The 27,932-nt window shown below is 38.6% G+C and overlaps 1 protein-coding gene across 3 annotated transcripts in view; it reads right to left on the bottom strand.

Moving 5' to 3' along the window:
• Window positions 1-4,861: 4,861 nt before the first annotated feature.
• The window catches only part of LOC310956590 (ryanodine receptor 1-like), a 46,908-nt gene continuing 23,837 nt past the window's right edge, over window positions 4,862-27,932 (bottom strand). The window contains exons 70-106 of one of the 3 annotated variants that reach the window (XM_083926878.1): window positions 27,633-27,873; window positions 27,386-27,473; window positions 27,206-27,298; window positions 26,656-26,670; window positions 23,828-23,998; window positions 23,603-23,662; window positions 23,348-23,482; window positions 22,357-22,469; window positions 22,168-22,264; window positions 21,973-22,082; window positions 21,800-21,851; window positions 21,606-21,698; window positions 18,956-19,055; window positions 18,767-18,846; window positions 18,602-18,678; window positions 18,445-18,518; window positions 15,654-15,734; window positions 15,453-15,541; window positions 15,045-15,173; window positions 14,864-14,968; window positions 11,050-11,131; window positions 9,627-10,948; window positions 9,336-9,418; window positions 8,839-8,998; window positions 8,648-8,734; window positions 8,254-8,520; window positions 7,985-8,115; window positions 7,811-7,853; window positions 7,605-7,738; window positions 7,461-7,521; window positions 7,220-7,366; window positions 7,004-7,138; window positions 6,757-6,913; window positions 6,097-6,161; window positions 5,917-6,017; window positions 5,773-5,824; window positions 4,862-5,649 (exon numbers count right to left, since the gene is read on the bottom strand). In XM_083926878.1, the coding sequence (XP_083783004.1) occupies window positions 5,554-5,649; window positions 5,773-5,824; window positions 5,917-6,017; window positions 6,097-6,161; window positions 6,757-6,913; window positions 7,004-7,138; window positions 7,220-7,366; window positions 7,461-7,521; window positions 7,605-7,738; window positions 7,811-7,853; window positions 7,985-8,115; window positions 8,254-8,520; window positions 8,648-8,734; window positions 8,839-8,998; window positions 9,336-9,418; window positions 9,627-10,948; window positions 11,050-11,131; window positions 14,864-14,968; window positions 15,045-15,173; window positions 15,453-15,541; window positions 15,654-15,734; window positions 18,445-18,518; window positions 18,602-18,678; window positions 18,767-18,846; window positions 18,956-19,055; window positions 21,606-21,698; window positions 21,800-21,851; window positions 21,973-22,082; window positions 22,168-22,264; window positions 22,357-22,469; window positions 23,348-23,482; window positions 23,603-23,662; window positions 23,828-23,998; window positions 26,656-26,670; window positions 27,206-27,298; window positions 27,386-27,473; window positions 27,633-27,873 (5,126 nt within the window). In that variant the 3' untranslated portion in view covers window positions 4,862-5,553. The remainder of the gene's footprint in view (window positions 5,650-5,772; window positions 5,825-5,916; window positions 6,018-6,096; window positions 6,162-6,756; window positions 6,914-7,003; window positions 7,139-7,219; window positions 7,367-7,460; window positions 7,522-7,604; window positions 7,739-7,810; window positions 7,854-7,984; window positions 8,116-8,253; window positions 8,521-8,647; window positions 8,735-8,838; window positions 8,999-9,335; window positions 9,419-9,626; window positions 10,949-11,049; window positions 11,132-14,863; window positions 14,969-15,044; window positions 15,174-15,452; window positions 15,542-15,653; window positions 15,735-18,444; window positions 18,519-18,601; window positions 18,679-18,766; window positions 18,847-18,955; window positions 19,056-21,605; window positions 21,699-21,799; window positions 21,852-21,972; window positions 22,083-22,167; window positions 22,265-22,356; window positions 22,470-23,347; window positions 23,483-23,602; window positions 23,663-23,827; window positions 23,999-26,655; window positions 26,671-27,205; window positions 27,299-27,385; window positions 27,474-27,632; window positions 27,874-27,932) is intronic. The other 2 variants (XM_083926879.1, XM_083926877.1) reach the window with 2 other exon arrangements.

Raw genomic sequence — 27,932 nt, 5'->3', positions numbered from 1 at the left:
ATGAAATCAAAACATGAATTTATGTCGGTGGCTAAAACAAAGTTGACTTTGTTTCACCACGCTCATAGCACAGTTATTAATCTTTCATCGTCACAAACAGATACATTACCCCATCGCTATGCATCCTGCAAACAGCTGTGTTTAATAAAGAAATATCCGAGTTTTACAAATATTTCTTTCACTCGCTTCCAAAACAAACGCATGCACTAGCCAGATCAAGATCTTTATGACATGAGGCTTTTGTCCACATACCAAGGGACTGACAAAATCAGCACAAAATGACAGTTCCTTATAGTTGCTTTAAGGAAAAATTAGGGATTATTGATTAAAAAAGACTTAGAACTCCATAAATGATGACGTGTAAAGACACAAAATAGTTTTGCATTATAATGCTTGTGCAGTCACAACATTATTATTCTCTAGTTTTTAGCCATGCTAGAGGCGTGGCTCTATGGAAATGTCAGTCTATCGGACCACCATTTTGGTCCAGAACCAAATTTCTCAACAATTATTGGATGGATTGCCACAAAAGTTGTTTAACTAGCACCATCATTAGGTCAAATTTCAATGTGTTCAATACTTTGGTTTCTGACTAGCCTGGTATCACCAGACTAATCACAAATGTGTATCTGCCAGAGCTTGTGAGGTTTGGCAGATTTGTTTGGTTTCCAGACTAGTTTATGACCAAATACCTGCAAAATTCCCATCAGCCTCAGCTGTAGGCCTACTTTGTGTTCAGTGCTCTGTAATGTTAACCTTAGCATCACTTCAAAGCACCACTCTTCCTAAGTAGCCTTCACAGAGCCAGAACAATTACCTTCATGAGTTTGTCTTCTTAACTCACCTTTTTCACTTTTTTCAGCACATTCAGCCATTGACTAAAAATGATAAAAATCAATCTGTTATTACCTCCATACAAATCATTCATCCATTGAGACATCAATTCAAGTGCACACAATAAAATAGCCTAACTGGGTAACTTATAGGTTGCAGAATGGAATGTGCAGTAATGGTGCCAGTCAGTCTAGCACACTTTCTGTTACACAGCAGGTATTGTTGTGAATATGTCCTAGAGCAGAGAGTAAAATATGTTAAAAATGAGAATATGGTGTGGGGCTGGCCTTTTTTTCTTCACAAAAATGTAAATAGAGGACAGGGCGATGTATGTGTGATTGTAAGCAAAATGAGCAACATTAGAGTAGAAATTGTTAAACATTTGGGAAATACACATTTTGGTTAGAGATGAGGTACCACTCTATTAGCTCTTCGTTAAATATGAAGCTGCTTTGTCAAAAAAAAGTAAAAAAAAAAATCCACCCACAAAAACAAAAGAGTACAAACCTCTTGGGTCAGACTACTTTTTGGCTGGGACTAGTGACTCCCTGGACTTACCTCTTGTTGTTTTTACACTTTGGTAAAGCCAAGCTAGCTCCTTGCCCACTTATAGTCTTAACACTATAATTAGGTGTCTGGCTGTAGCTTCATATTTAAAGGACAAACATATGTAATTTAGTATTATGAATCTTCTCATCTAACTTGGTAAAATGTAAAAAAAAGCTTGTTTCCCAAAAAACTGGAACTGCTGCCCCAAGTAACTGGTAGTACATTTCTGAAATAAACCACAAAATTTTATCTGAATCCTACGTGGACATAATTTTTCTGGAACAAGGCAAAGTAATGAGTAGAGAAAGTGACCACCAGACCTGCAGTCTGCAGGGGTTTCAGCCATCAGCAGCAGGTATTTATTCTGGGGGAGGATCAGGGCAAAGCAGCAATCCCTGCATCCACTGGAGGGTAATTTCGGCAGATCTAGGATCCCCTTGCCTTCCACAATCGCCTCACAACTGTTCAACTGTACCAGCTGGTCAGAGGGAGACAATGCATCATGGCACACAAGGAGACAGCCCTCAGCTGTTAGGACCAGAAATCTCTTCTTCCACTGTTTGAAAATAAATCCACCTGTAACAGGAAATAGTAAATAGTACCACAAAACACCAAACTAAAGCTTATTGACAGTATTAATCATGAATTGATCATGGCGGCAGTGGGAGCAGGGCTCAGCTGGATTAAAGCGTGAACACTGTCATTCTATCATCCACACAGATTAGAGGCAGTCAGATGGTTGGTGGATCAAGGGGCTGTAGATGCGGTGGCTCGACCAACCAGACGATGTAGACTGAGATCTATCATCATCACGCGCACATCTAGATCTACTCATAGTTATGCAAACATTGAACGCATGGATACACTTTATTAAAGTATGTAACACAATAACAATACCAAGAGCTGGTGAAAAAGTCAAAACCGGATTAACTAGCTTTGAATCTTTTTAGTGTATTTTCTGCTAATGTACATCTGGAGATTGTCAGGGTTACCTCCAATCATTTTATAATGCTTTATATTTATTTTAGAAATATATCATTATAAAAAGCAGAGCAAATCATTAAGATTCTCTTCTCAAAACCATACTAAAAATCGTAATATCAAAACATGTAATATATATATAATATATAATTTCCCTCTGGGATTATTAAAGTATTTCTGATTCTGTAAATTCTAATGACACACATTAAGACTCAAAATACATGTATCATCCTACTGAGCAATTATTCACCATCATCACAGCTCCATGATGCAGAATCAAAAAAAAAAAAAAGACAGGACAAAATACAAACAAGATCAGCATTTGTAAATGCTTGATAGTGAAAAGATTTTACATTTGGAAATAACCATAAAATCTTCTGTGAACTGCAAAACTATTCAACAGGCGCTCGTAAGAGAAGCAATCACCACAGCTGTAATGTTGATTACTCACCATACATCCTGAGCACCCCATGGTGGATCCCCAAGACGTTCATGCTAACTGTTGATGTATCCCAGGCTTAGAGAGCAATGTTTGACGGAAGGATGAGTGAAAAGCACACGAGGCTCAATGTGAGTTTTAATGCTCGGCCGTAATCCCTGTTCAGATGGAACGAACCAATGGGCCACAGTTCAACAGCTTGGTATGGAAATGGGTTGTGGTGAGAGGTTAACACGCAAACTGCTGCAGTGTCTGCAGAGTTACTGGCTAAGATGACTTATCAGCATGACTCAACTCGTATCTAAATAGTTATCTTTGATATCAATTCAGTTTGACATACACCGAATTAAAAGTAGTTTTCAATCTTTTATTTCCCAAAATCTCTTTGGGCTCATTTCCTCTCATTGCAATCATAATACAACAGCTGAGACATCTACTTCAGTTAATCAATTGAATCAATCCCTCAGTGTGAACAGTAAGCCAACAGTAGCCAAAACATCACTATGGGCCCCCAAATCGCTTTTGCTATCATTAACATTTCAACAGTTCCACAGTAGTCATGAAAAGAGAAGCAGGTCATGTTGAATCCTCTCCTGTGCAGTGTCTTGTCATCTGTAATCTTTCACATATAAACTGGCTGTTATCTGGTCAGACTAAAACTGAGTACTATAAATACAATTATAGGTACAAACTTAACTTAAAAATGTATTGTTAAAACATATCAGGACTGTCAATGTAGCTCAACCGTAGATGGCCTTCAGTGGATTTGCAAGGGTGCCAATTGACAATAAATGTAATTTTAAAGAGTAACTAAAGCCCCCAACCCCTTGTTTTCAGCAGAAAACCAACATATAGTATGGGTTTTTAGTAGTATTGTAGATTCAGGTCCAAATATTGATATTTATTGCAAAGTATCTGAATTCTACATACTTGGCTATCTTCCTCCCAGCGCAATTGTCATTGCTAGTTTACAGACCGATGCAGTTGTCATTTTTATTCCCAGCGCCCACGTTTGGTAAGTAGCAAATGCACTTTCCCCATCTCTGCGCCCACAGGGGTGTGTTCTTACAATTAGGTGGGGTCAGGGGCATTGCTATCTTCAGGCAGCAGAAAGTGACCAACAACAACCTGGTGTAGCTTGACAGACTGCGGCAGGGCCAATATGCACATCATATTTGTTACACACAGGGTTGTGCAGCAGCGCTCCTCAGTTAAATAGGTTATCGCTGTATTTGTGCGTATGCAGTCAAATGGAGTTGTTGATGGGACAGGGGACTGTGAGAGCAGAAAACCGCTCGCTTCTCCAGTTTCCCAAATCTGATGTTTAAATAGAAATGTGCCAGCTGCAGGCACACCTGGCTTTTAAAGGGAATAAGAGATGACACTCTGATCAGTTTATTTCTGTTCCCAAAACACACCTTTGTTAAATGAAGACACTAAATAGATTATGCACTGTGTAACAAGCAAAAGTGGAGTTGAGACATCCTATACTTGCCACCTACCATGCACTTTAGAACATGCGCTATAGATTGTCTAAATCAGGGGTGGGGAACCCATGTTCCTGGAGGGCCACTGTCCTGCATGTTTTAGATTTCTCCCTGCTCTACACACCTGAGTCTAATGATTCTTAAACCCCAGACAAGCTTCAACTGCTTGATAACGAGCAGAGCATTAGAATCAGGCGTGTTAGAGCAGAGAGAAACCTAAAACATGCAGGACAGTGGCCCTCCAGGAGCAGGGTTCCCCACCCCTGGTCTAAATAGTTGTGTCCCCCCATTGTGTTCTTGTGTCCTCTGCTGGTTGAAACCTGGCTATTACAATTGAATTACTGCTGGCTGATATAATGGCAGGTGACATACTGTATATGGTGGCAGCTTTTGTCACTAAACAACGCCCCCTCCTAAAAGAATCAATGTCTCCCAATCATGGATGATCCTGCAGACTGTCGGAGGTCATGGAAGAGTGACCGGGACTCTCAGCACTACGATCTACTATCACATACATACATTATACATACAGTATATGTAGGATGCTGGTGAGTACAAGATCAAATCAATGTCCCATTACAATGATGTTTATTCTTATACAGAATGTATTCATCATCGCAGACTTCAAGTTGTCTTGAAAAACAATAAATACAATAATTTGAAATCCAACATAAGCTACAGTGTCTGGAGAAAACTAAACAGAGAAATAAATATAAATATGCTAAATTGAAAGTGATAATAATGACAAGGACATACATATATAATCAATTTGACTAAAACTACTGATTACATGTAACGACAGAAAGGTAAAGTGTGTAGCTTACTTTTTAGCAACCATATTCTGTGACGTATGTGGTAGTTGATGCAGCTTGTGTTACTGCTCTGGCACTTTATCACATTCTGACATAAACAGTGGTTTTATCTTCTCAACAAATAACACATTTAAATGCATTTATAGAAACCCACAATGTCCCTAAATTGGTGAAAGAGGAAACATTTTCATGCAATTTGATACATGATCACACTTTTAAAAAACTTTACGAATTTACTTTACTGGCAGTTTCTTACCAGCCACCTTAAGGACACGGACATTTCTTACATCTGCTAAATAAGATGTTTTTGTACTGAAAAAATCTTGGAAGTTACAAAAGTTTGTATTAATGTTCACGAAAATTGTTTTTCATTTTTCATGAAAAAGTCAGTTTGATGATTAGAGCTTCAATAGTTGACATTATTCCTCCTTATGTATAAAGTACTTGTCGGCTAGGAAAGTTGATCCTCATACTGTTTTCTGAAACAATCTCCGGCAGGGAAGAAGTCCCAGCAACGCTCCTGGTACATCTTCCAGACGTACGACTCCTTAAATAGAGGATGTAAGAACAGAAAGTCAGAGAGGACACAATGTGAGAAACTAAAAGAGAGCAAAGTGTGTTCTAAACGGGGGAGGAAGGGGGTAAAACTGTAAGAAAACGTCCGACTGACCTGCCCAGTGTGCTCCGTGTCATCTTTGTTGATGAGGTACATCAAGAAGAACCTGAAAAAGACTCAAGTTAATATTTTCTCATTGGTACATGCATACGGCACATACAGTACGTACACAATATAACACAAGGCAGGTGCACTCACATGTAATTGGCCAAGTTGTGTTCATCCAAAGTGTGGGTTTCAAAGCCATGTGGCGTTGTATCAAAGTAGTCGCTTCCAATGCCACAAATGAAGCATTTTGTCTGCACAAAAAAAGAGGATTGACGATGAAAGCCACATTGTGCATACATGAGGTACAAGTGTCAACTGAGCGTATCATACCTCCATGTCTTCCTTGACCTGCTCTTGTTGGTCTCGGAGTTCTCCAAAGGCATCAATGATCAGACCTACAGTATTTGTAAAGTAATATCGTAAATCTGTTTCAAACATTCAAACATACCTTTAAAATCCTTTTCCTATTAACAGTTTCACTGGAGTCTCTAAAAGTTCCACACATTGTTCCTTTTATACGTTTACTCTGTCTCATTGACCCCCATGTTAAACAGGCCGTTTTCACAGCATCACTAAACCTATTTATGGACTGGTACAAAAAAACATTCTAGTCTGTATGTTTAGGTCATATCTCCATTACAGCACAGGCTAGCTTTTACTTTATTAGAGGTTAAAGTTTATGAATAATTAGGGGCCCGGCCTCTTGAGTGACAGACAGCCTCACTTCGCCTCAAAGGTAAACGTCAGCCAGATGGACGTATCTCCCTCCCCCCATTGTCACGTACACGTCCATTTCTGGTAAGAGGAAATGAGGCGGAGTGAAAATCAGACAAGATGGCGACTCCCGTAAACGGGTCAGTCAATGGTACAACCGGATCAAGTTGGGAGAACGGACCTTGATGTAGAGGCTACATCCATTAAGTACCCATTAACATGACATGGCATTTGAAAAGCATATGAAGGATTTTGTCTGCACAGATTTCTCTTTACCCTGAATAATGGCCAGTAGAATGACAATGACGAAGAAGAAGAAAGTTATATCAAAGACCACTCGATAAAGCTCATATTCATCTCCGGCTGGATCCTCTATCTCATCTCCGATGCCTCCGCCAGCACGCACACCCACGTACATGTGGAACAGGTAACACTGTAAAGTGAAGCAAATACACATAATTAGGGAAGTGGTCCAGACACGGGTGTATCAAAGTGCACATTCTTTACATCAACAGTGACTTACAGTCATCATGTCGTCACATTTCATATCTGGTTCATCTTCATCCTCACTCTTGTTGTAAAACTTGCGGAAGAAATTGAAGGCGACTACAGTGTAAAGGTACACCACCACAGCCAACAAGCCCACGGTCATCATGAGCTAGCAGAGATGAGAAGGAAACAAAGTAAGTACATTCAAACGGAAACAAAATAAATACTACTCTGTTTTGTCTGCGCTTGCCTGTTTGCCATTGTGTGTGACTGAAGACAGGATAGTGCGCAGAGTCTTGACACCCATGGCAATATCCAGCAAGTGGCAGGCAAAGAAGAAGTTGTTGTAATGCCCAAGCAAAGACATTATCGTGTACCAGCAGAGATATAGGAATGTCTACAAAGAGATAACAAGGAAAGTTATGTCACTTCACAAAGGAAAGGTTAGTAGTTAGGTAGTATAGTACACATGTAAATATGGGTTTGCCTACACCATCTGTGAACACAACGCCAAATTTCCAGATCTGGTACTTGATGTCAATAGAGGTTATCCTAAAAAAGATAGAATATTGGTTGATAACCAGTTGAAATTAGTTTGACATTTGAGTAACACATTTTGATTACATGCACTTTACCATGTAAACACAGAGTTATCCGGTTCCTCCTGTTTTTTCTCATGTTGTTGACTCACGTCCAGAGAGGCTAAATCAACACCCAGGAGCTCAGCGATTCTTTCTCTGCCATAAATGTCTCCATACTTATCCAGAACCTGGACACAGACATTACATTGCACATTAACAGGCTCTACATTTTAAAACTACCGAAAGCGAACACAACTCACCTTTCGTTTGACAAATTTATCCCAATAGTTGTTTGGGAACGAGCTGTGGAAAAAAAGGGACATCATTTATTAACAAAGATAAAATTAATAAAGAAAAACTATTTGAAATGGATTTCTTGTGTGCACTATTAAGAAGAATCCAATAGCAGACAAATGTTTTCTTTATTCACATACGGTGTATTCAGGACTAATCGGTCCCACTGGCCCTTAATGTCATCATCCTCAGGCTGCTCAGTGATGTAGAGGCCGTCAAACTCCAGCTTTCTTGCAAGTTCTTTCTCTCTTTTAAAGATTACCAGTGGAATCTGACAAATACAATTGTGAATGCTGTCAAACTGAATTATGCACATTATGAACAAGATCTGTCTATAATTTTGAATATGAGCCAAGTCTAAAATTTGACACTAAGTCAACATTTTTTTTTAATTTTGTGCCCATCAAACCTTGAGGCAGTTGTAACCAATGATACAGATGAAGGAGATGACTGTGTGCAGGGCAGCAAGGAAGGATAATGTGGGCTGCATGTAACCAGTGCTTTCCTCTAAATAGAAATAAACTGGGACGTCTTCCTCATCCTCATCTTCATTCATTCCAGATCCCTCAGCCTCTTCCCCTGAGCCTTCAAAGAACCCAGAGGCTTCAAACAGCTCGCTTCCCTCCATCAGTCCAGAGCCTTCCATCTCTTCAGCCTCAGGAGGGCTGTCAGACACCTAAACAGAACAGAATAAAGTACAGACAAGGCAGCTTGGTACAGTGGGTCGATTATTATTATTAACAACAGTCTATTAATGAGTACCCAAATCGAACATAATCATTCAAATGCCATTTATTTTTTACCTTGTAGAACAGCAGAATGAAATTCAGGGCAAATGCAAGGAACAGAGCCAAAAAACGCAGGTTGTAGAAGTTTCTGGAGAGGTAGTTCTACAAAAGAGAGAAGAATATTTTTCAGCTGATTAGTCAGTTTGGTAAGTGCAGAGTGACATTGAAATGATGCAAGCAAATCAATTTTTAAACGAATGTGTCACCATAAATTTATTTCTTTGGGTTTCCAGCTCAGTCCAGATTTGAAAACCTCCTTCCCTTCTCGGTTTCTTTTCTTTCTTTTTTGCAGATTTTTTCGGTTCTTCTGGCTGTTCTTCCTCTTTGCTCTGGGATTCTTTCTCTGCTTTCTCTCCACTTTCAACACTGACAACCAAAAGACACTGTGGTTATTTTTTATTTTATTTCATCAACATCAAAATCAAATCATGATGCGTTAACGCTGTCAGGGCTGCAGATGTGCAACCCTGGAATTTGCCATTTACTACAAGTGTATTGCACATTATATGCTGGCAGTAAGGTTGATGATGTGAAATTTTGGGAGTTAGTAAATTGCTTCATGAAAGTGATTAGAGTATGAACGTTGCATCCTAAATGTATATGAGAAAAAAAAAATTCTTATCTACAGTATATAGTCCTGGAAGTCTGACAGAAAGAAAATGTGTTGAGAGCAAACTAATGTAGAAAAGAGAACAACTCTTACTCAGCCTTTTCAGGTTCTGGAGGAGGTTCCACTACAGGAACAGGTTCAGGAGGTTTCTGGCTAGCGTCAGCCTCTTCTGGTGGCTGTAACAAAATAAAAACAATACACAATAGCCACCAGTGCTTTCGCCTTACCTTTTTATTTTGTTTGTTAAATTGTATTCCTTTTTGTTTAACAAATATACTGTACAAGACCTTTTCTGTCCTAAATAAATAATAAACTGGATTGCTAACCACCTAGTATATTAGCTGATATTCACATATATTTTACATATAGATGCATAAAACTCACCATTTTCCTCTTTGTTATTGGAGTTCCCTCAGGAGTTGGAGGTTCAACAGGTGATTCTACACCCATGTCTCCAAGACCACCTGGAGCATCAATACCCGGTATCCTCCCACCCTCTTTTTCCTGGGTATCCTCCTCTTCCTCCTCTCCACTCCCGGTCTCCCCAGTGTCTGTTATACCTCCAGTGTCTTGTTCTTCCCCTGTCCTTGGCTCCCCTGGTCCATCTCCATGTACATCATCCTGTGTGGGATCCGGCATGCTTGCTAGAATCTCAGTCACGGTGATATTTTTAGCTCCTTCTACTAAGCCCCCTCCAAACAATGTTTGCCAGATGATCATAAAGAAGCCTTTGCACACACCGTAAATGAAGTGCAGTATACTCATCAGGATGGTCCAGAAAAAGGTGGACAAGGCTACCACAATCTCCTTGAAGGTCATCTTTCTCACTCTGCGATATTGTCTGCGAAGGTTACGGAAGGTGAAAATGCTGAAGAAGTTTAGCATGCTGTTTATGAAATCTGCAAAGGCAGAGCTTGATTCAGGTTGCCCTTCCTCTCCGTTACTGTCCTCATCACCTCCTCCATTTGCTCCCCCTCCTTGTGCTCCCTCACTGCCAGCTTCATCTCCTTCGTCATCTTCTTCCCCCTTTCCCTCTTCCTCCGGCTCTGAGATTTGTGAGGCTATATTCATCTCAAAGATAGTGTCCTCACAGAAGTTGACGAACATTTCCATCTTCTCTGATTCACCGCCTTCATTGACGACATCAAAGATAAACTGCCGTTTGGACTCCCTGACCTGGGGCATCTCCCACTGTTTGCGGTTGACTTCACTGATTTCAAAGTAGATGCGCTCAATCTTTCTGCTGGCGCCCATTATTTCAATACGGCCCAAGAAGGGGCGGAAGTAGTTCAGCACACTGTCTGCTTGTTCTAAGAAGTTCTGTAGCCTGGTGTCATGGGGAACGTGCTCAGACAGGTTAGTGAGCAGCACTGCGATGTTGAATCCAATGTCCTTGGCAGGTTCCTGAAAGCGATTGGCGAACTCCTCATAGTGGATCATATCATTCTCATCTGCTTCTGAGCAGGACAAAAGAAACTGTATCTCAGAAGGGGAGTACTGTTTCTGACTGTCCATGGCCTTTTGGAAGTCTTTCTTGGAGATCAGCCCTCGAGGGTCTGTGACATAATCACTGAAAGCATCTGAAGCCACAATGTCTTTCAGTTTGAGGAACATGTCAAAGAACTTAAGGATCATCTCTACGTTGCTGGAGGACTCTACCAACATGTCTACCATCTGGCGGGCAATTGTTCCATTTACCACGTTTCCTGAATAATACAAAGAAAAAATCAAACAGAGAATTGAAAAGGACAAAACAGGAAGAGATGAAAAGTGTTGAAAACTGAACAACATATAAAAACTCTTTTACCCTCTAATAGTGAGAGCAACATAACAACCATGTCTTTCTGGAGGTCCAGAAGCTCCTTCAGCAGACCAATCTGGCTGGAGTCCTGTGACCATAAAAAGTTGCAAAAGACTTTGCAGTAATAACAACAGATTTACATAGATGATGAATGAATACAACGGTCACTGTTGAAGTAAAAGTAAAAAGTGTCAACAGTTATCACACAAAATGATTTGAACATAAAGTAACTTGTAATGATACAAGGTGTACATTCAAGATATTGTGTGCTGCATACACTTACATTCACAACAATAAGGTGCTGCAAAAGTTAAATAACCAAACCTTTATTCTAACAGGATTTGTAAAAATGGTTTAGGAAAAATGTCAGAATATAATTTTGTCTATGAAAAACAAACACAGTTACAACTATTCCTATCAGAGAAGTGCTTTAATGTTCATGATAGTGAGCATTTGATTAAATAGCTGAAGCTTTTCTGACACAGAACAAACATCTTGGGATGTAACAAACCACCAATACAGGTTACATCTGCAAAACCATTGTCTCAAACAACCTACGGGTTTTGATTGTAGACAAACACTACACCACCTGTTTCATTCAGAGAGATAATCATTGGCCGGAAATAAAGACCAGAAGAATTTGTGATGCCACTAGCCTGATCTTATTTTCTTCATACGGTTTGTATTTGGACAATGATATCATCCTTAATATGCAATTGTTATGAAAATACATAACAGAATTTCAGTTGTATACATATACATATACCTGTATGTATACATGTATAAATACATATATACATATACATCTATGTATACATGTATATATATATATACAGAATATATATATATATATACAGTACACACACAATATACTATACAAATATATACTAATGTTATGTTAATACTTAAATTGTGTTATAATCAAAGCCACCAGAAGCCACAAAGCAACACAACAAAAAGCATATTCCTCCAGGTTAATTATTAGTGAATGTGAATGGCAACAGAATCGTAACCCTTGTTAAATGTGTGCACAAAATGTGGGTGTCTCATTAAAATGTATATTCCAACACCAAATAATCTCATATTAAAGTGTATACTCCAACAGTGGAGGTTAAACATCAGTCTCTCTCTCAGGAAGTTTTGTAGTCACTTGCTTCTTTGCTATAAATGTATTTATTCAGAAAAAAACAATGTTTGTTGTCGATTACAATATTGTTGATTTTAAAATTCCCAGTGCTGTACATAATACCGTCAATTGCTTAACAAGGCAAAACACTTTGTAGTGGTGAAAATATCGCTGTGTCTGGCAATGTATATTCTGTATGCTGAACCTCTGTGTTATAATAACCATGAAATGTAAAATTCAACATCATGATGTATTCCGGCTAAAAGGTAGATAAGTATTCCGTGGTGATATTAGAGGGACAAAGTATTTTCCGGAAAAAAAAAAGCTCCGAAATGTATTTAAAAAGGTCATATACCGTGTATATAATGTTTAGTTTACATCTGAGAACATAAGTTCCTGTTGCAAATCTAGACATTATATTGACTTTTCAAAATTGATCTCATGTAGCTATTCCAAAAGAAAGTAAGCCTTTCAACAAGATCACTAGGAACTTTTGAAGTGTGTATTTGATCAAATGACGTGTATTGGTCAACATGAGATCACACAGGATGTGGTGTGCTGTTGTGATGTCACGATGATCCAACGTGGTGCGGAAGAATCCGCCTTTTAAAACTGACCTTCTACCTTTCTCAGTTTTGTTTAGAAATTGGCTCTCACTGAGTTCTATTTTATGTGAGAGATTTAAAAACAAATCAATCACGTAAATTATAATACACCTGTATTTTTTTTGCATGTCTGAATTAATGTGTCATAATGAAATGAAAACAAATGTAAAAGTAACATTTTTTTTTTTACAGAATTAATTTTTTGAGCTTTTTGCCTTGATGAGAGATACAGCTTGAGGTGACAGGAAATTGGGGTGAGAGGGGACGACATGAGCTGTTTTTCATTATGACAAAGTAAATGTTTTGTTGTAATATTTCATTATTTTTTTTACTTATTTCATCTTCAAAAGCAGGTGAGTATAAAACAACCTGATAAGAGAAACCAACATTGAATAAATTACAGACTAGTAAACACAATATCACATCGATAGGTAAATAAAATGGATACATACTTTTCCCTTCATTTACCATGTGGAAGACAGTTTAAACAATACATTATTCAGTTGTCAAACATTTAAAACATTGCATTTTCAAATACTCTTCTGTATCACAAATACTTTCTTTAGTTTGACATAAAGCAATGTTTGGCCTAGTATAGACCTACACAGTAAATAATACATATTTTAAATATTGTACAAGAATTAAGTTTCCTTTTTTGAATTTCAAATTTAAAATATCACATTCACTGGTTGACTTTTCCAAATACGATGACTGCGAGAAAGAACAGCTGATACTTGCAAGTATCAGGTCCAAAAAGGCCAGGAAAGTCATTCTGTGTTAGTGGTCATATGTGTTAGGAGTATGCTGGAAACGTATGGATGAATCATGACTCGGGTCTTATCTTGAATGTACGATCAAAGAATTGTGCATGCAAAACTTTGTGCAAATAATAAAGGTGTGCCATTAGCTTCAGTCATCCACGGAGGATGACTGCACTGTAAAGAGTGGAACAGCCATTTGATTTTCCCTTAAGTATTTCAACCTTTCATTTGTAGCACTCACGTTGCACCATATAAGTCTGAAATCGATGTGATTCCATACTTTTGGTCAGGTTGGATTGTTAAATAGCTAAATTACATTTAAGTACATTTTGTATTGTAATAATGCTTATTTTTATTCACAAAAACGGTAAAGATCTGGCTGGGAAAAAGTTGATAATGTGTATTACACAAATGCATATTAAACCTTTCTTACAGCAGACATTTTGACTTGTCATAGATGGAAAAGCACAGGTGTTATTAACGTTAACGATTATTGTACTACTCAGGTGTCCAAGTAAGACATGGCAGTGTGACAGTGAGCCAGCATGGACAATACCAGGACCCTGAAACCACAGCAGCTAAATGGGATTCAGCCATTATTAATTTTATTATTTACACCTGTGATTTTCCCTCTAAGGCACATGAAATTGTCTTCTGTGAAAAAGATGTCCATTCAGAATTAATATGAATGTGAAGAACCACTTAGAAACCAGCCCATACCGGAGGTAAAAACAACTGGTTGAAATAATTATAGACTGAGGAAATCAAGTGCCCTCTAAATGTAATATCCAGGCATATTGTATGCAATGCATACAGGTCACCTATTCAAAGTTTACAAGCATGTTTACTATAAGGCCTGTAACAAAATAGTTTTTTTCCTGTAGCATGCCGTATGTTTTATACTGTTATATGTAAATGTCCACATTCCTAATTTAGTGATCTTGCACTAATACAATGCTGAAATAAGTGCCATGTAGACCCTCACTTTTGAAAATTCAAGGTAACTACACAGAGTCAAAATGAAACCGAAAATGCACATCACTGCAAAATTAGGGTGACTCTTGGCTCTAAAGATCATTATGTTTTCATGGTTACCATTGATTTCTGTCATGGTCACTGAAAATAAAAAACTTTTATGAGATCAAAGTTGTAAAATATATTTATACTGTCAAAATTGATCATATATGTGTAGATTTTAGGTCAGGGAGCTCGATACGCATATAAAGTTGTGGAAAGGCAACACAGAGTTTGTGTTTCCTTTATTTGACATATATACAGCAAATGTTTTTCATTTGGAAAGTAGAAGTAATTGAACTGTATGTGCGTACCTGTGCCAGCTTCATCATCATATGGGCAAAGACATGAAGGAACCCGACAATAGCATCCCACAGCCTGCTGTGGGCCAGGGACTGCTGGTTGCCGGTGCATGGGCCCTGAAGAGAGAAACTATGTGTTTCACACATAATAAACAACCAGCTAGTGTAAATACCTGATTTGCACAACTTTTACCTGAATATATTCCGTTAGGCTGTTGAAAATCTGTTTTGCTACTGTCATAGCTTTGGAGAAATTCTTTTTGCCTGGTTCATCAATGATGTCCTTGCCGGAGTAATACCAGTAGAAATCACTGATAGACTCCTTGATTAAAAAATGAGAGGTAAGTTAAGTATTCCCATATCATAAAAATACCTTTAAACAAGAGATGTTTTCATTAAAAGGAAATAGTCTAATCCCTTTTAATCTATTTTAAATGCTATTTTGGCTGAGCTACTAAATAAAAAGCTGTTGGTAACTATAAAATGACTTAAAATTCACGACGGAAGGCAAAGTCAATAACCAGCTACATTTTCAATACCACACCCTGCTCCACAATCTTTAATAACTGCACCATCTTTAAGGCTAAACTAAAAGTTGCACCTGAAGTCGTAGAAGGTAATCTACGGTGCAGATGATGATGTTGATCGTAGTTGTGCTGCCAGTTTGTGTTCGCAAGTAGTTCTGGAAATCTGCGGCAAACAAGAGATAATTTCGAAAAGTAACACTTGACAATGTTTGCTTGAATGAAATTCACAACATGATTTGAACATTTTTCTCATTTGAAACACGAGGCGTTCTCACCATTATTGTGACCCTCACAAAGCAGCTGCAAGAAACGGAAGAGGTCGCAGGTGAACTCGTCATCTGCCATCACTTTCTCATCTAAAAACACAAAACAAAATGAAAGGGTTATATATTAACTCCTGAAATCCGGTTGAGAGCAGACAATTGTAAAAACTTTTACTGCTGATTACGGAAACAACCTGTTTAAGCAGTGTGGACATAGTAAATACAATTAATTTAATCAACTTACCATCATTCCAATGGATTTTAGTAAGAGACACCACCTCTGACCTCAAGTTTTTGTCCCTCTGTTTCTGCCCCCCCACGCACTTAGTCTCATTACAGGTTCTTTTAAGCTCTTTGATTGTTTGGGCTTTGTCTCCCTCTGCCTGCGGCATTCCCCCATCCGACACCTGCCTTCGTCAGTCTCCTGCTCTAGAAGCCTCTTTGGATCAGCTCAGCTCTCTCCACTCTCTCTGCCTGGCTTCCCTCTTCTAGTTCCCCTTCTTTGCCCTGCTCAGCTCCCCAGCTACTGTCTCAGACTAGGACACTGGCCACCAGCCTCAAGAAATAATACAAGTTTGTCAATAAATGATCCCCCTTTCCAATTCCTAGCCTCTGTGTTCTGCACTTGCGTTGAGTTTGTATTATTACTTACAATGTTTTAAAGTGAGTCACACCTAATTGTTTTAATAAAAATAAAAGAAGAAATACAAATGCCTGTGGTCTGACATACAGCCAAATGTCAAACAACATACAGGAGGCATCAGCATCACATGCATACAGTAAATGAAAAAAACAAGTTGCAGTGAAAAATCAACACAAACATACTGTATGTAAGACATACAGTCACATTAACGTGTTTAAACTAAGCAGACAACAATAACTGCATTGGTGTACTGAATATTAAAGTCAAAACATTGCAGTACTCAGAGGTGAACTGGTGTGCTGATCAACAAACCTATACGATTTTTATTATGCGTAAAAAAATATCCCATATATAAATCACAGCATCATTTTGAAATATTCTACGAGAATGGGATGAATACTGTACATGTATACCTGTTGCCTTTTGAAAATCCCAGTCCACCACTGGCTGTAATGAATACACACACACACACACACGCAGAACCATGCAGCCCACATCAACGTTGCTCTATTGCAGCAGAGTTAAATGTCAGAGAGGTTGGGGCATTGTCCATCAAAATGTTGAAGTGAATCCAGCGCATGATATACGCCATGATATAGTTCATCAGACTGCACATTATTTAGTAAATTACAGTATGAGGAGAGTTGAGCTTATTTCATTCAACATACTAATTACGCCCGATGTCAGCTGGGATCGGCTCCAGCACCCCCGCGACCCCGACCCCAGGATAAGCGGTTGAAGATGAATGAATGAATGAATGATACTAATTCAAGAGGTGGTAAACTTGCCAAAAATTAAAAAAAAATGTTATTTAATTTTTGTGTTTAAATAGTGTTGAAACTAATATTTAATAGTAATAATATTCTAACAATATTGATATTGTTGCAGTAATGCTTGTGTATCCATGTTTCAAGACAAAGGCAGCCTCTCTATAAATGGTGTGAAAGGAACATGTGGATGAAGTAAGTCAGGAATGTTTCACCCTAAGTTGTAGTAGTTGGCATGAGCAGAAAAGACCAGATGCTGTTTGTTGCTTTTTGAAATGAACAAGAAATGTGAACATGAAAGATGGACAAAGGGAATCCAATCCTCTCTTGGTGGAATTCCAGCATTAGGAAAAAAAAGTGATGGAGCAAGAGGGACAGAGGAATGAAAGAGGAATAAGAGAAGAGATGGACAGAAACATGATTTACCCCGATCTAGGTTCAACTCTGAGGAGGACCATGAAAGGAGAGACAAGGGAGAGGTGGCAGTGATCGTGGGGAAGGGAGAGAGGATCAGTGTGTTGACAACAGTAGAGGACTAAGAGATGAGGAGGGAGAGATTAACAACATTCCATGGCAAATTCATTCAGGTAGAATTTCAAATTAACTTCCAGAATTAGATGACAAAAAGTTGGTGAAACAGTATGTGAAGCCCAATCAACAAGACAAAGTACTAAACATACTACAACATTGAAGAAATTCAAGTTAAAAATCCTTAAATCCCATCCTTTAACAGTCATCCAAGTGTTAATATGTTATGTTAGGAAACTAATCATCCAATCAAATCAAACACTGTACAGTAAATGTGGGGGAGGGAAAACATTTAGGATGCATTAAAAGATGCTCAGAACAGTTCATTTATTAATTTATTCATTTCTTATCTTGATTGATTTTTTTTGCCATGTTAATGGTGATAAGGTAAATACCTTGCCATTTCTTCATTTGGGTTTTTAATCTTGATCATTCTGGTTTACTATACAAGAGCTGTCTGCTCCATTCTGCAATTATCCCTCCCAAATATATATACTGTTGCTCAAAAATATGACACCCCCCTTCATTTGGTACTTACTATTTATAAGTGAGTACCAAATGATATTGTAATATTGGCTTTGCAAATAATTTTTATAGACCTTTCAGATCTACTTTAAAATGTGTTTACTTTATTGCTGTGGTCCACAGTATATGGATTTGATTCCTCATTCAGACAAAATGTGTGCCTTGGGGATTGTGTACTTTACTGTGAAACGAGATGGGTGTTCAGTAAGTCTCTTTAAAAATGTTAAAATCTACATGATGATATTAAAAGATGGTTGTGGTGTGATATCTTGTCTGCTGTGTCTCGGGCCCTATTAGGTGTGAACAAATGATGGTGGATGAAAAGCTAATGGAGACTTACTAGTGCCCTCCTCTGAAACCATGCCCAGTCCCTCTGCCTTGTTCTGCCTCTCAAAGGCATTTAGATCCAGGACACTGTAGGAGGTAATAAACTCGTTTTAGATGTGCACTCTTCAAATAATACACCTTAAAATTGTGTTAATAGATTGAAAACTGACCTGCAGGTCTGCATCAAAGCCTGGATGCTCAAAAAGAAGCCTACATCCTTCTTATCCTTCAAATACTCCAGCATTTTCTGACAAAAACAGAGGATAATTCATAAAAAGTGCTTCTTTAAAGATAACTTCAAATTCAAAGTGACAATATGTTTTCAGAACACATACCTGTTGAACCTCACAGTTTCCCCCATTGAGGATAGAGTTACCCAGCTTGAGGGTCGTAGTCACCATTGGGCCAGTCTCACCTACATGAAAAAAAGTCAAGGTCATAAACTTGGCAAGATTAAATTGAATCACAGTGAAGGAAAGTCTCCAAGGTAGAATGTGTCAAACGAAGATGGGGGGAAAGACCACCTTTGCAGGCGCTGATCATTTGTAGGACCATCTCTGCAGCACCACGATTATGAAGTCTGGACTGCTGGTACAGGAGCCTTTGTTTCTCCATTTCTTTTTCCTGCAGTGGACACAAACATTATGAGCATTTGATATTTGTTATGTTTGACACAGAATATGAATGGAGAGAGTGGACACCAGGATTGGGTTGTACAAGCTATCCATAAATCCATTGCATACTTTGAGTCCTTCCCAAGTTCTTAACTACTAGTTTCAAACTAGTGATTTACTAAATCGGGTCGCATTAAAACATTAAAACTTTAGAAAACTCTTAGTTAGTAAAGAGTCAAATAGGCCTAGTAAAGTCTTTGTACTTCAGGTGAACATGTGGTAAAACTAGAGTTGTTCCTTTTGAAGAAAAGGTATGCTATTGATACTCCACTTAATAGACACCTATGTAAGATCTAGGCCAAGTATGGACTTACTAATAGGGGGTGTACACTGGTGCTACAGGCTGCAGGTTTTTGCATGTAAAAAAAAAACAACCCAAAAAACCCCAGTTGTCCATTCTATCCATTCATATTCTTATTTTCAGTTCACATTCACCCTCCTTTCACTCAAGTCCCTAACTTTTCACTTTATTATGGTCTCATGAACTTACCATGTCTTGTCCCTCAACTGGTCCATAACTGCAGCATTACTCATCAACTGCGGACACTTAATACAGTATACAGTACTTAATACAGTAATCTCGTCTTTTGAAAAGCATTAACATTATGGGTTATTACTGTCCACTTAAAGACATCTGACTCTTGCACACATTCGGTCACCCCACTTTATTAGTCATGGAGTTGTTATTCTACTTCTTCACGTTTGCTGACTGGAGCAAGCGTTAGACTACAGGAAACAGCCCTGTTGGCTTAGCAGTTTAGCCATATAGTTTACCAAAGTCTCTTCAGTGTAGCAGCACTGCACATAAGACACTTTGAACAAGAGCTGGGATAACAGCTCTTGTTCATCATTTCATAGCAGCCTGCCTTTAAGTAAAAAAAAATGGTTTGAATTGTTCATGCAAAAAAAATAAATCTCTACTTTATTTACAGTAATGGTATTGAGCCAACTGGACAATGAAATGCCATTTATAGAAAGAAAATGTCAATCAAATAAATATCTCTAAATTCAGAGGACACTGACATGCCTCTGTTCAGTCACATCACAAATCAACTTGTAGCATCCCACATTCTGACCCTAAAACACCCCCCTCCCTTCCCCTCCCACATCCAACCCTCCTCCCCCCACCCACGTATGCCTGGCCATGCTCTACCCACTATGTGTCTTGCAATTGGACCTCAAACTGCAGTTTCTGACTATCTAATAAAACCTGACTATGAACTATGCACTGTATGATGTATGTGTATGGACATGTGTCTTTTACACTTCATGTTCTACACTGGCTTTCACTGTAGTCTGTCAGTATGCTATGTGAGTGGGGGGAAGGAAACATTGATCAGTAGCATTCAATTAATAAAGACTTGTGTTATGAAAATGGGAGGTATTACATGGAGTGACGGGGAAAGAGAGCGAAAGACAAATCAGACAGCTTTATAAACTGGGAGGAATGACATCACTAGTCAATGAGTTTGTGTTAAAGTACATTCACACTCATTTTCAATAGAGATTTAAAAAATAAATTACCTTAAATAATAGAGCCATTATTATTATTATTAAATATTTCCAGTCTTTTAGCATGTCTAACTTCCCAGTTTGATATGAGCCCTCATACGTTTTGAAGGCATTTTTACATTTATAAACTATTTTTAGTAGTTTAAAGCAACAATATGTGTTGACAAAGCACAAGAATTGTTTATGACCAAGAATTTTTAATAATTCAGCTCCAGTTTCACATTAACTGTGAAGTCAACACCGGGTGTCTCATGAGTACAGCGTCCGAGAGTCCTAAACTTGTCACAAGGAATGCAATAAAGGCCAGCACAGTGGCAGCTGGTGACTTCTTTCAAAGTAAACCATAAAGTATAAAAAGCACTGCCAGTCCAGTCCAGTCCAACTCTATGAGCTGTGAGTAAAACTAAGGGGATTGAAAGTGTGAAAGGCTTTGGTGTAAACGTTTGAGCTACAATTTTCTCACACAAGTTGTTTTACATTGTCCATCAAGCTGACTTCATAACTGATTTTAAAATTAATAATTATTAGTGAAATGCTTATTATTATCTTTATTAGTAGTGTTGATGTTAAATTACATTAATTTAATATAATTAGACCCAATCCAGATTAAATGCACAGAAAAGTGTGAACAGGGTCAATAGGTATTTTGACAGTAAATTTAAAATATTTGCGGTACTGTTTAACATTGGAGTACAATAACATCATCTCCCAAATTGTGGTGAGATTTGAAAAGATTAGGTAATTAATACAGTAAAAAAATCTGGATTGGAGCCTTAAGTTTCTAAATCAAGCAACTCACAATGAATGAAGCAGAACATACGGACAGAAGCGACGGAGCAAAGACAATAGACAGAGGTAATGAGACAAGACACAGAAAGAGAGAGAAAGATGTGCTTGTGAAGTAATGTTCTGATGATGAGGTCACTCAATGCGTTGAGAGCTACCGCTCCACTGTGTTCCTGGTCCCTAGCCCCTGGCCGCCCATTACCAGTTCTGACTGTCGCACCTCAAAGGACATCTCATCCTCAGCATTTTCCACCATTTCCTCTCCCCCTTCTTCTTCCTCACCAATATGGCAACTCTAAATAAATGGAGAAGAAAATACAAAAATATATCAGTGTTTCAAAGTAAATTCTGCACAAAAAACTGATTGCATAGTCAACATATTGTGCAATGACTCACCTTTGCCATAATATCTGCATATGCCATATAAAGATGATCTGTATCAAGTTTACTAAAATGGAGACACGAGGAGACAATGGGTAAACGAGCAATAACATGCCACCCTGTGTTGATACCCAATTCATAAATTTCAGTGTTTTCGTATCAGCGAACCTATCTAGGACCTTTCTAACCTCTTCTCTGTTAAAGCAGTACGACTAAAATGCAGAATAAGCTGGTGAAGGGGGTCTGGCTTGGTCTCTCTTTCCTCCTCTTCATCTCCTTCCTCTTGCTCCATCGCTTTCTGGGATGTGCAAGGAGAGGAATTGTAAGTAATGGCATTGAAAAAAAAATGATTCCAGATGACACAGATGTGAGATGCCACTTACAGATAAGTCATCTATCATCCTGTCTTCAAATGAGTAACCCTCAGAGTGAAGCCAATTGCGTTTGTATCCCTCAAGGAACATGTTTGAAGCTCTGTGCCTGCAATACAAAAAAAACCCATACAAACAAAAACTTGTATTCGCGCTTTCCTACTGTACATGTCAATTCTGACCTTGATGTACCTTCCTTACCTTGGAATGTTGTATAGTGGTGTCATCCTAAAGCAAGCGACAACAGCCCTGCGTCTCTGCTTTGACAACAGTTTGTGCCACACCATCTTCTTGGATTTAAACGGGTGCTCCGTCTGTGGCAAAGAAGGTAGACATTGGCAGAGTGGCCAAAATAATTCTGTGGTAACTTTTTATCTACAGCAGGAAATGCCTTAAATAGATGATTTACCCATTTCAATCCAGGTCTGTGTCATTGCAATGTGGGCATTATGTTCAGATCAACTGTATTTAGCCTGTTCCTATGGCGGAAGTCTCCGGAAGGAACGGAGCATGACAGATCTGCTGAAAATGCCCACATTGCCATGACACAGACCTGGATTGAAATAGGCAAAATATCTCTTTAAGTCATAGTTGTAAGCTATTCAACTGATTTCCCTCCATCATATGAACATCAGTCTAATGTTTTGAGCACAGGGGTACTAAATTATATTTATGATACCTGTAGTTAAAGTTGTAATCCACAAGAAGGGAGATCATTTTTTCTAGCGGCCGCTTTGGTGGTAAGATGTTACTACAGGCGAACCGCTCGGACCTCATGTCCCAAACTCATAACAGTGAGCCTGACTCGGAATTCAGACATGAACGTTCCCTTTCACCGCATTTTTAATTGTCAGAAGTTGGAATTTCCTGAATCCTGAGGACAAGTGAATGCAGCATAACAGTAGCATACCAGACAGCAATGAGCTCCAGCTGGTTAGACCAACTGCTGCTGACTGACGCAGTGCATTTGCATTTAGGGAGGGAATGTCGCCACAGACACACAGATTGGAATACTCGGCATAGAGGAAAGTACAAGTGCTTTCATTAGTGGGTCATGTGATCAATCACCATTGTTTAAGTCACTCTTTGAAAGTTGGTAACTTAAAAGACAATTATATAGATGAAAATCTTACAGATTATATATTTAAAATGCTACTTAATACCAGTAAAGCTTGACATTAAGGTAACTCACCACTTCAAGGTGGTAGAGGACAGCAGAAACCTCCTGCACTCTCTTGACAACTTTCACCGGAGCATCAGCATCTTCAGCCTTCCCTGCCATCATCTTGTACAGGGCCATCTGCCAGCGCATGGATGGGTTGTCCACCTTTTACAACACAGAGATGTAAAGCTTTCTGATATATACTGTGACTGATTAATTATTACCACAAATCTGATTAATTGGAAGTAAATACAACACTATTGACTAACAGCCCAGGAGTTATACCTTGCCCTGAAGATGAAGGTTGTTCTGCAGGAACTCTCTTACTTCTTCATCAGTGTCTCTCTGTAAAGTAAAAAGTTTTAGCAAACATATCCCCTCTAAAATAGTTTGGGAGGGATAAATATTACGGAATGGTAACTATACTACAGTATTTAACATGATAGGAATCAGACAACAGATGTTTACCAAAATCAAGATTAGTCAAAGTCAGAAAAAAAAAAAAACTACCAAAGAGTATCGGATCTTGGCCAAGTTGATAAGTTCCTGATCTGCGGGAGAGCACATGTTGAGGCCTATAGGGAGCATCTTTTTCAAGGCAGCCACAATTAGTGAGGTCTGTACAGAGTAACGATCGCCACGTCTTTTCTTCTTGGTACGTTCAGTATCTGAGCCTCCACCCTGAGAAAAAGGGACAATAACCAAAAAGCATTCACAGTATCTCACAACATGACAGGCACCACTGCTGAGTATCAAACACATTATAGCCTTGATTCAATGCCAGGCACTTCCATGGATAAGCCCTCATTAGTAATTAACTACATCCCCCCACCCCCGTAATGCTAGGAATCAGCCTACCTTTAGGAAATGACCAAGCACGTTACAGTACTGCAAGCTGTTCATTACGCAGTAATGCAAACCGGTAGATCTATCCATGTAGAAATACGGTGCTACATCCACTGTGGATTCTTATTAAACATGTTACTGTCAATGATGTGTAAAGAAAAAGTAAGTTCCTACATTAGAATGTCTACTTTCTGTTTCTGTTCCCTGAATATAAAATCATTGTTTCTCTGGGCTCAGACTGGTAAGTAGAGGGTAAAGTGAAAATGTGTGGGCAAAGTGGGGATATAGCTGGCTTGGGGAAAGGGAAGCTGGAAGGAATGGGTCTTATAAGAAAGTAAGTCAGTGAAACTGCATTTACAAAACGTGCAACAGAAAACAGATTCCATTCAAATGACAAACCATTCAGCATTCCATGAACAGGACAAATAGCTAAAAACAAACTCCAGATTTTCTCTAATTGTGAATTGAATTTTGTAACAACGGCAGACCTTCGTGAAAGATTAAGATATTAGATGAAGTTACAGAACAAATCTCTTGAAATTAAAGTTAGACCAATTAGTAGCAGGCTGTTAAAATCACTCATCTACTGTAAAACAAACTGTCTGTGGGATATGTCCCTGTGCTCGCCTCCTGAACTCCTGTTCCTGTGAGAGTTCAGTCCTTCTGTTAACTGCTCTTTCTGGAGTCCTCCAAAATGTGCAAATGTATGTGAAAGCATACAATATACAGTATAAATGTATTTCATGATATGAATATTAAGCCTCCTAAATGCCTGCTCTATGTAGTCACAGGGTATTTCTATTTGAGCCACAAAAGTGTATATAACCAGATCGTACAGTAACAGCCACCTCACAGAAAAGAATCAGTAAATCTATCTTGGGACATGGCGATTGTATTGATAAGTGGTATTGATACTACTTATTAACACATATTAGTGCTAAAAAGTACTAGAAGCACCTACTATGGCCCACTGATGTTTACAAAATGCCAAATCTGTTATTATGGTGTTGTTTACTGTGGCTTAAATGTGTAAACCCTTAGCTTGCCTTGTGAAAATAATGGCTAGAATTCACAGGGAGGTCTGTTCATTAATAAAAATTAAAATTCAGACACATACAGTGCATTGAGGCTAAAACAGAAAAGCGAACAGAAGAGGCTAGTTACTGTCTTCTTCAGCAATCATTTCACTATAGCTGTTTGTTGGCTCTTTTTCCTCCTGTTCAAGTTAAATAACAAACACTATCAGAGCCAAATGTAATAACTAGCTATTGTTTCTGCTTCAATTCAGTTCCAGTGTGTTATGGAAGACTAGTTTAGAGGAAACAGGGTGCAAAGCATTTTGGAGAATAATATAGAAATTAAAAGTGAATTAATGTATTGGTTAGGTTCATGGTCATTTTGATCACATTTTAAGAGGGAACCCAACAAATGTTTAAAGAAAATCTGCTTCAGTGACGTTAAGCATCAAGTCATGTGTTAGTGTGGATACTAAGGAGTGTAAAGGAAACTAAACCATGATGTGCCATGGCATTTCCAGTGAGGAGAGAAGAAAGAGCACAGAGAAGACTAACATCATTCCCTAGTGGCAAAAAGCTGCACTACAAAAGCTACAGGTCAACCATCCTTCAACGAAAAGAAACAAAAGACATACTAGAAGACTCCACCTCAACTATGATCAGAAAAGAGCAAACTCAGTGACAGGATGATGGCACTGTGCTCTCACTGCTGCCTTGGGCTTGGTGTAAAGCCCAGTGCCATGAGCCCAACTCCACAGCTGAGTACTTTCATCAAGCGCCTCCAGACTCCCCCCCTCACACACTGGCAGGACAGGGGATGGCCCGCAGATGAGACTTGGCCTTTTGTCCAGTAATCCTTTATGAGAATAATGTGTGTTTCTTCCTAATGTATAATCATTAGCTTTTTCTTTATATATAATTAAGCCTATTTAAACATCAATCAGTAGTTATGTGACATGTAAGACACTGAGTGCTCCAATCTAAGACTGTGTCGGTGGTATGGCGATACTTATGACAGCGAGTGTATCCAAACTCAATCTGTTGCTCCTTTGAAGAGACTTCTGGCTAGCATTTCCATATTCTATTCATATGTTTATATATATATATAACTATATATTTAAAGCAATGACATATTCTCAACTGAGTTTTGTTCCACTCTTAATAGACGGCAAAGTATTCATGACTAAGTAGATACAGCTGCATGTTCAGAAAAAGGATTTGACACCGGCACTGAATTAGTTGTCTCACGTCAGGTCTCTCTGATTGGAATGTGCACAGCTTTGTGTGTGTGTGTGCGTGTGCGTGTGTGTGTGTGTGTGTATGCATGAGTGAGTAAGTGTTCTTGTGTGTTTGTGGAAGTGTTTTAGAGTGTAAGAGGATCAGATGTGCCAGTGTGCTGGAGAGGTTGATGAAAAGCTCCCCCAAAGTGAGGTGCCATGCGGTCAGCACAGCGGTCGTGCAGGAACAAAGTCTAACCTCTGACTCCCCGCCCTGGAAACCCAGCCGCAACCCAAAAGAAGAGGACAAGGGACAGCCAGAGAGAGAATATTGTTAACACAACTGCTATCGTTCGAAAAATTGCGAATAAAAACCTTCAAAAGTTACAGAAGGCTTTCCTCTGTTTAACCAAACCCAATAAACAAAGATGTTGAAAAAAATAGAACAATTAGATACAAAATCAGAAACAACCAGAAACTTGGGCACTGAAATACTGTACCTGGTAAATGTGCACTTTCTGTTTTAGATTGCTTTGTTGGATTAAAGTCTGTGATATATCTATATATATACATATATATAGCTGTATGTATATATATATATAACTGTATGTATATATATATATATATATATTGGTAAAGTAACAAAAATCTTGAAATCATGATAATAATAATAATTAAAAAAAAAGAAAAAAGAAAGATGAGGGTGCAAAAAAATTAAAAACATACAGTTGTTACACAATAAGCCTGATTTGAGATCTGACACTATACCATCCTCACTGCAGCACTGGTTCTGCATTTCATTTACTCACCTTGCTCATTTTGCTCTTGCTGTCAGCGGTGAGGAATGACATGTTATTGATCTCATTCATCACCACAAAGTTTTGTTCCTCTCGTTTGAAGTTCTACAATAGAGAGAAAAAAGGAAACTTTACAGTAAAGGATGTCTGCTAAAAAATGGCTGCATTCAAAGGCCAAATGAACGTACTCACATGAGATTTGGACCAGAAAATAAAGACCTCTCCAACCATTCGGAAGAGCTCTTCTGCATCTGGGTCTGGGCATGTCAGCCATCTTGCCCTGTAGTGGAAAAATATTTTATAGTTCCCCAAAGTCACAACAAGCTTGACTAATGTACGATATCGAAAGATAACTGTATTATGTTTCAATCCTGTCAATACCAGGCAGGATTCACAGTTCAAAATGTGCAATATGTTGTTGTTTGTAATTTAATTGTACCTGTTGTTATCAACGTAGCGAATAAGTAGAGGGTAGAGGGCATACAAATCTCTGCAGAGGACGGCAAACTCATCACGTATGGTGCCGTCTTCCTCATCCCCCTCTGATTTCCCCTCCATCCGCAAATGGTCCTCTTCAGCCACCACCTTTGAAGTGCGTTTCTTCAGCTTCTCCATTGTTGGGATGAAGTGGGACTTGAGCATTTCTGGCTTCGCCCTGCTGACAATTGGCTGTGAAAACACTGAGCAAAAACAAAGGATTTCACCTCTCTTGTACAAAAACTCACTCAGTGTACACTGT

This window comes from Echiichthys vipera (genome assembly GCF_963691815.1).
Source record: "Echiichthys vipera genome assembly, chromosome: 14".
Classification (NCBI taxonomy): domain Eukaryota; kingdom Metazoa; phylum Chordata; class Actinopteri; order Perciformes; family Trachinidae; genus Echiichthys; species Echiichthys vipera.
This window is presented reverse-complemented; position numbering and strand designations above follow the sequence as displayed.